Here is an 8,631-nt window from a genome sequence, read left to right as displayed (position 1 = left end):
ACAGGGCTCGAAATTAACGAAAAAATCCAGTCGCATTTTGCGATAAGATACGAAAATTTAGTCGCAATTTCGCAAATTTTAGTCGCAAAATCGCCGAGCTGCATTGTGTTGTCAGCGGTTTAGCAAAAAAATATGAGCCCGCAGTACTTGTGTGTAAAGAAACTGCTGAAAATGGCGAATGATCGAAGGAATGGAGCTGTGCACGTAACATCGCAGCTAAATTACTATACAATTACGCTACCTTCAGAGAAAATTCAAAGCGAGAAACAAAATAATTTTGTCATTTATTTATTTATTTGTTTATTTTAGCAAAAGTAGCAGCAAAGTGGCAACTGCTAACCCTTTTGTTTCGAAAGAACGAAGGTGACAACAAGTCGCAAATTTGCGACTTCTCCAGATATTTTAGTCGCAAAGGGAAAAATTTAGTCGCAAATGCGACCGTATTGGTCGCAATTTCGAGCCCTGCTCAAGCTATATACCAGAGCACATGCAAGTACTTTACTAAGAAACTTAATCGGCTAACTCAGTGTTGTACCCAATTCAAATCTCCCGGAATTAAGATTCTTTGTGTATTGTATTAGCATGATAATGTAGCGTTCACATTAAAATGATATGGAAATACCTGGAACAAAACGTTTTATTGCCAAAGGGTCTGAATTGGGTACAACATCGAGTTAGCCGATTAGGTCTATTAGGAGAACGGTATATCAAATCAAATCACGCAAATGCAGAACAAACCAGTTTCTCATTTGTGGCTGGCTTTTAGGATCGACTGGATGATGTCGTACCAGGGTATGGTGGTGTTGGCTGGAAATCAAGTCTGGTGGACTTGGGAAGTAGAAGATGTGTTCCGTAAAGTGAAAAAGGGAGACAAAATGGGCATGAAAAACTACGCCAGAAAGATGCACAAACAGATCGGTGACCTTGTACAGAAGGTAAGTGTGCACTCCTTTTTCATGACGCGAAATAGAAAAGTTACGCATCCTCGGTGAACAGACGCTGTACAACTGGCTTTTTCTTAAACTACAATAAGCGACAAAAGGGTTGAGTCACTTACTGTGCGTGAACGTGTTGGACACGTTCTCCCCCTTGATCTTTCCATCTAACCCCCTCTCCCCTAACAATGTTTTTTTTCCTTTATCGCCAAGACTAACTTTTTCCGTTACCAACATTGAGTGGGGCAAAGGGGAATGTGCAAGTCGAAAATGTGACATAGACATGAGTGTTTCATAATTGTGGTCTTTCCAGTACAGTGTCTAAACTACATGTGCCGCTCATTGTATTTTCAAGCTCCTCATTTGGAGAATAGGGCGACTCTTACAACTTGGGAACGGAAACAAAAAACGAAACAGCAAAAACTAGTTGTGAAAAGCGTACCGCGCAGAAAAATAGTATAGAAGAGGGGGGCTCCTAACTCTTGCAGCTCCTGCTCGGCTCGCGTCGCTATCCTCCGATTGTTTCGCCCTTTTCACCAGGAAGTCGATTTTGTTTCCCAGGAAGCCTGATCTCAGTGTGGCTTTGTCTGTGATCATTTGAAGAAAGAAATTCGCTCATTTAGCAACATAGGTATTTTAAGGGCCTTCTGCTTAATTGCTTTAAATACTCCACAGTTGAAGGCCAAATTAAGGAAGTGTGTTTCAGAGCGTAAGTCAGGATTTAATCATCTCATTCTAGAAGTAAACTGTTGAGTCATTGGGTAGAGTCGACACAGAGAGGTCCCTTGCTGAGTCTAATGGATTTTTGAGACATTCCTGCGTACTTTTGTTTTAGGTTCGCCAACCAAATTTGACAAAGAATGACCGCAAGAAGTTTAACACAGTGTTGATTATTGAAGTTCATGCCAGAGATATCATCGACAGTTTTGTTCGAGACAGGTGAAAATACTGTGGTGTGCTCCGCGCTTAATTTTAAACTGTCGTTGCAGAGATTAAAAAATTCTCTTAAGGAAACAAGCAAGAACGAAAGTATTTCAATTAGCCAATCGAAACAGACACAGACAAGAATAATCAGCCAATCAGAACGAACATACAGCAGGCGGAAAGCACGAGAAAACACGCGCAGGGAGACACGTGCATTTCATTTTGATTTTGCATCTGATTTTTTGAAATATGGCACGTGTTTTCAAGCCAATTACTGAGCTTTGCAATGCAAAAGCAATCACGAAATACTGTCGACACAATTACTATTGAAAAAACACGCAAAAAAAAACTTGGACAATCTCCAGCCATCTTGATCGAACAAGCTTGGTCAATAAAGGATTTATTATATGGGATAAAGCACCAAAAAAATGATCTTTGATCTTGCGGGACCAAGCGAGAAATCCCGAGCGGGCAGTATAACTCTTGCCCGGTCGGGTAGCCAATCACAGCGCGCCATTTGGTTCATCTTGCCCTCTCATGGAGCTAGTCATATGATAACGACACTTAATGTTGATCAAAGCGATTGCTCAATGATTGTTTACTTCTGTTAACAGTATAATGGACACCCGTGAGTTCGAGTGGGAGAGTCAGCTAAGATTCTACTGGGATCAATTGCCAGATGAACTGATGGTGCGTCAGTGTACTGGCGAGTTTGGATATGGATACGAGTATATGGGACTGAACGGCCGGCTGGTCATTACCCCACTGACAGACAGAATATATCTAACTATCTCGCAGGTGAGTCATGCTGGGGAAATAGAAGGCCAAGGTGGGGGAGGAACTGCTCGAGTCTAAGAAAGCAGATAGGTCTTGTAAGGTGGGAGAGCTCTGATGGCCTTCTTTACGAACTAACAGGTGTTCTCGCAATTAGTACTTGCTTTAATGTGGATAGAATTTTATTTCCTTGTTCCTTGCGTAGTTAGTTTGTCTCTCTCTACTAAGTACAGCAAAAAAAGCAAGGTGACGCAAACACCAACCCGGTGTGGCTAACACATCACGCATGCGGGCAACCATTTCACTTCATTTCATTTTACTGCTTTTTATTTTGTACTTAAAAAATTACGTGACACACTGGTCTCTTTTGGTGCCGGATCCACCTTCCCACACGCTTGCCGTGGGAGAACGGCTGTGCTATTCCAACCCAGCACATTTGTTGTGTGGAACTACCACTTAAAGGGTTGTCTAAAACACCCGCCTGGTATAGACCACTTTCATAAATGGCGACCAACTTTACATTCTTTTGTATTTATGTTAATTAGACCTACTGCCCTCGTTTTAAAACAAATATTCTTTTGAAATTTGCTCGTCATAGCGAGGTTAGTAGGCCTTATTAGCGTTAAAACACAAGAATAATTTATTTGGCCGCCATTTTGAAAGAGGTCTATAGTAGATACGCCATGCTGATGAGGCTCAGCAAGGCCGAAACAGCTGTCCATGGCTGCTAATTGAGTGGGTGCAATGGTTGTGCGCATGGGCGATGCGTTGGCCACGCCGGGTTGGTATTTTTGTCAACTTGCTTTTTATGTTGTCCCTCTACTAACTATGTTCCTTGGTTGCATTTCTGTTGTGTTAGGCATTGTCCATGTACTTGGGCGGGGCACCCGCAGGACCTGCCGGTACAGGAAAGACGGAAACAGTCAAAGATCTGGCCAAAGCTCTGGGATTACTGTGTGTGGTGACCAACTGTGGAGAGGGGATGGATTACAAGGTATGTAACAAGTCTTGTATGACAGACTGCGTGACACTTGAAATCTTGTCTGACAGATTGGAGTTTAGAACAAACCACTCGCGTTAGCGATAAATCTGGGCAGTTTCGCTTGCATACTTCGGTGAGATTTTGGGTTATCAAAGATGTGCATTTAGCTAGAAGTAAAATATTAATCCAATGCTGTTCGCTTTTACAGTTATGATTTAAAGGGGAGGGGTGGTTTTTGGGAAGCTCATATTGAACCAGTTTGCCCGTCTTTTTGCTAAGATGATATCAAAGGCAGACAACCCCAAGGGTGCAAGAGTGCATGACGTCACGTTATTTTGAGACAGTTGTAACGGCCGATTCAACTGATCGAAGAAAATGTTCCATAAAAACTTCAAATCGCGATGTTTCTTTTTGCAAATTAATTTTATTGACAGCCAGATAAATAAAGTTCACTCACCCACTATTTTCTGCGTTATCCTGAGTGATTTGATGGGTTTTTGGTACACTTCGAGTTCCCCTTCAGATCCGACGCGTCGTCACGTACAAGATACAACTGTTACAACTGTCTCAAAATAACGTGACGTCACGAACTCTTGCATCCTTAGGTTGTCTGCGTGTGGTGATAGCTACGGATACCCATTCTTCATCATGAAGACGCGTTGGTTGGACCGGACTCGTTCAAATACCATCCCCACGAATTTTAACGGGACCCGCCCCAAGCATTCTAATTTCCTTGTTATATCATTGAATGCATGTTAACGTGATATCTTTCTCTTCTTCATGTTTTTTTCGTCTCCAGTCCATTGGCAAAATCTTCTCTGGATTGGCGCAGTGTGGAGCCTGGGGCTGTTTTGATGAGTTTAACCGCATTGATGTGTCCGTGTTGTCAGTCATCTCAACTCAAATCAAAACTCTGCAAAACTCGCTCAGCAATCATCTCAAAAGACTCCAGGTATAAAAAAAAAACATGCCGAAATAGAACTCAGTTTTGAAAACCGAGAAAGTGTCTGCTTCGATTGAAACTAAAGCTCATTCACTGCTTGACGAGTGGTTACGCTTGAAGACTTAAACCAAAGACTCCAAAGAGAAAACCAGGTTTTTTTTGCATGAATAAAGATCGACTTTGTGCTCTCTCTGTGAAACACACCTGCAAAACGCAAACAAGGTTATACCCCAATAGGGAGATGCATTCACTTACGATTGTTCTTTTCGTATGCTGTAATCCGGATTCAATAACCGTGGTATTTACTTAGGAAGCTCCACTCACACGAAAGTGGTTTTCAGGAAGGTCCTGCATCCCATCGGATCGGAATTTAGAAATGTTGGTTTTTGAGGAGAGGGGAAAACCGGAGAACCCGGAGAAAAATCTCAGCAGAGTAAAGAACCAACATTGGTGGGAAGCGAGAGCTATAACCACTATGCTCCGACTCCCTGTTCCTTAGAGAAATCTGCTTGTCTGCTCTTTCGGTTTTGTGTGATCTAATACCCCATGCACACCCACTAGACCTGTTTAATTAGTCTGGTTTTAACAAAAAAAAATCAGTCCAAAGTAAAAGGTAGGGGTGGGTTTTACATAAGATTTAGGTAAGTTTTAATATATTTGCGTTGATTAGTACTAAATTTGAAGTCGACCAAAATTAGTACCCATGATTTAACATGAAGACAGTTTGAAACCATGTTTAACTAAACGGGTTTGAAATTACCGCATTCACACCAAAGCTTAAACACGTTTAAAAGCTGTTTAGTTAAAGTTAAAGTTACTATCTGACAATGTAGACTCATGAGAACTTTCATGAACCCTACGTAAAATTAGTCTTTCAGCCTTCCGTTGCTCATTTTAATTTTGTTAGACCTGGTTTAATTGAACGTGTTTAGTTGGTGTGAATTGGGGTGAGGCATTAGCGTGACGGCACGATACACTCATTTTAATAAACCATTTTATTTTGCGTCGTTTCCTCTGCTTTTCAAAGGATTTTCTAGCATGCATTTTTGTTTTATCTTAACAGTTTGAAGGTACAGAGATAGCCTTGGATGGTCGCATGGGAATCTTTATCACTATGAACCCTGGTTATGCTGGTCGCACAGAGCTACCAGAGAGCGTAAAGGCGCTTTTCAGACCAGTTGTGTGTATTGTTCCTGACCTGCAGCAGATCTGCGAGATTATGCTTTTCTCTGAGGGATTCTTACTGGCCAAGGTATATTGTAGTACAATTAGCAGTTATTGGATAAAGTTGGGTATGTCGACTGAAGAAAGGATTAAACGTTTCTTTTAGTACTGTAAATTTGCGATAATTCCCCCTGTCAACATTTTTCTGTTTTCCTGTGTCAGCTTTTGATTATTACATCTCCTGACTTTTTACGTCGTCTAAACCGATAGGTTCTTGCCAAGAAGATGACAGTTCTGTATAAACTGGCATCAGGGCAACTTTCCAAACAATCGCACTACGATTTTGGTCTCCGAGCTTTGAAGGCGGTGTTGGTGATGGCAGGCGAACTAAAGAGAGGTTCCCCAGATTTGAGTGAGGTCAGTCTAACAAAGAACCTCTTCTTTATCAAGTTTCTAAGGACAGTTAAACACTCTGAGCATTTACGATCCTTTTATAATCTCCTAATGTTTCCTTTCAGGTGATTTCAATAATTGAATGATTTTATTTCCGAGTTTCAACTTTAGTAGCCCTTCATTAATAAGGAGCAAGAAAAAATACCCCCCCTTTCCTCATTAACTCCCAACGCAATCAATAAAAACTTAGTTATGCGCACCAGACTGAGTCGTTGGTAGAATGGGCAATACGTCTTGAATCAGTCTTTGCCAGGCAATCACTTCTTTGCATTGTTTTATACTTGTTTAGTTCGAAATCTGTAGCAACATGTCACGCGAGTCACGCAACATATTTCATACAAAAATCCGCTCGAATCCCGTTACGGCGTGGCCAGCTTTAACTTTTCATCATTTAACAGATCTCTATAGGCATGACTGAGTGGACACTAGTTCAGTCCATGCCTATTAACCTCTAGACCATAAATTACAATCCACTCGGCAAACATTACAACAATTGTGATCATTTCTCCGTGTAGGATGTTGTACTTATGAGGGCATTGCGTGACATGAACCTTCCCAAGTTCGTGTTTGAAGATGTGCCACTTTTCCTTGGCCTCATAGCTGACTTGTTTCCAGGCCTCGACTGTCCAAGGGTCCGCTATCCGAATTTCAATGATGCTGTCGAGGCTGTTTTGCAAGAAAACAAATATGTGCTATTGCCACATCAGGTATGTACCTGTATGTGTTATTGTTTTAATATTTGTATTTATTACATAAACACCAATGAAATACCAAGTGAGCTTTCGCGCGAAAACATGATATCTTCACACGTGAAGATAACAATAGTCATGTTATTTCCACACGTGAAAAAATCACTGTTTCTATGGTTACAAATGAAAATGGCTCCTTTCGATGCCTTTCGTGAAAAGATTTAGTATTTCATTGTGGAGGTTGATGTTTATATGATAAATAAAATATTACATGGCCGCTTGGAGATACGAAAAATATTGCACGAGTGAGCGCAACGAACGAGTGAAATATTTTTTATCACGAGAAGAGAAATCTCGGATCTCCAAGCGGCCATGTAATATCCTCTATTTATTTTTCCCTCAAAGAGCAAACGAGCGGAATTTTTAATCTTGCTTGTGAAGCCGGACAGAGTCATCAATACGTCTTGAATCAGTCATTAGGGAGCTTACGAAACGACGACGCCGACGGCAACGACGACGCTACGAAACAATAGGTTTAATGAGCAAAAACAATGGCTCTGCACGTGCGTTTTACATTTTGGTACATTTTTTGCCGTCATCTCCTAAATGACGACGTGAAATTACCAAATTCAAGGTTATGTGGAGGACGTTATCACATGACGATGAATTTTCAGTTTTCTCTCTACGCTTCCAAACCACTCATACCAGTTTAATTCCTCGACAGTAACTACACATTTTTAACGCGAAACGACATGAAATAGTTTCGTAGTGATATGAATAACGCGAACTTGTATTTTTAAATGAAGTCCTCATAGCCGTCGTCGTCCTCGTTTCGCAAGCTCCCTATTGCCAGGCGATCATTTCTTTGCACTGTTTTATACTTGTTTAAGTACTTTTTTGTAAAAGCGAGTTTATGTCCTTTCGCCCCTTTCCAAGCTACCAACTTATCACCGTACATATCTATATATGTTCCTTCAGTTTTCTTCCGGAAGTTCATCTTTGGAAAGAACTTCCCTTTTCTTTAGCACGGATTGGCTCCGTTTTGCCCTATTAAAAACTATTTCCTTCGAGCTTTGCGAAATCAAGGGCAGATAAAAGGCGTTTTGAACAGACAAAGAAAACCAGAGTGAGAAAGCTTTTATTTAATTAATTTAAGTGGCTGAATCCTATTTAACTTTTTTAAAAAAGCGTAATTAAGTGATTGAAAAACATCTAACATCTTACAAGGTATCGATTCCACCCGACATTGCGGGAAGGATCCACCCAGGTCCTGAAAAAAAATTCAAATGCAGCCTCGTTTTTTAATTCCACTCGCGCGTACTTAGAAAGAAAGTTAACATTCTTTTCCGTGTAATTGCATGGCAGGCTGATAAAGTTGTTCAGATGTATGAGACCATGTTGACGCGTCACACAACCATGATCGTGGGTCCCACTGGAGGCGGAAAAACAGTTGTTATCAACACCCTCGCTCAGGCACAGACGCGGTAAGATATGCTTCTTGACATACATAACCTACTCAGATTTTCTTCAAAGTCAAAGTTGTCATTGGTGCGGTGTGTATATGGATATGTTTAAGAGTCTCCTTCTTTGATCGTCAATCTTTTGGAATTTCTAAGACTGGTGTCGCAGTCATTGTAGTAACTGAAGAAGTGTGCGAACATAGGTCTCTTGGTTCTTGTCTTAAGAAGCACTGCCACCGATCGGTTGCTTGTCGAAGTCGAGTTCCTTGTTTGATGCCAGGTTTTTAGCAGATAAGTATCTTCAAAA

At 41.0% G+C, this 8,631-nt stretch overlaps 1 protein-coding gene across 1 annotated transcript in view; it reads left to right on the top strand.

The window, feature by feature from the left end:
• LOC138046972 (dynein axonemal heavy chain 10-like) overlaps positions 1 to 8,631 on the top strand; it is a 69,343-nt gene that overhangs the window by 32,550 nt on the left and 28,162 nt on the right. The window contains exons 26-34 of the mRNA XM_068893618.1: positions 767 to 935; positions 1,771 to 1,874; positions 2,474 to 2,657; positions 3,493 to 3,627; positions 4,415 to 4,567; positions 5,622 to 5,810; positions 5,993 to 6,139; positions 6,691 to 6,882; positions 8,230 to 8,348. Coding sequence (XP_068749719.1) covers positions 767 to 935; positions 1,771 to 1,874; positions 2,474 to 2,657; positions 3,493 to 3,627; positions 4,415 to 4,567; positions 5,622 to 5,810; positions 5,993 to 6,139; positions 6,691 to 6,882; positions 8,230 to 8,348 — 1,392 coding nt within the window. The remainder of the gene's footprint in view (positions 1 to 766; positions 936 to 1,770; positions 1,875 to 2,473; positions 2,658 to 3,492; positions 3,628 to 4,414; positions 4,568 to 5,621; positions 5,811 to 5,992; positions 6,140 to 6,690; positions 6,883 to 8,229; positions 8,349 to 8,631) is intronic.

Source organism: Montipora capricornis, chromosome 4 (assembly GCF_036669925.1).
Source record: "Montipora capricornis isolate CH-2021 chromosome 4, ASM3666992v2, whole genome shotgun sequence".
Classification (NCBI taxonomy): Eukaryota; Metazoa; Cnidaria; class Anthozoa; order Scleractinia; family Acroporidae; genus Montipora; species Montipora capricornis.
This window is presented reverse-complemented; position numbering and strand designations above follow the sequence as displayed.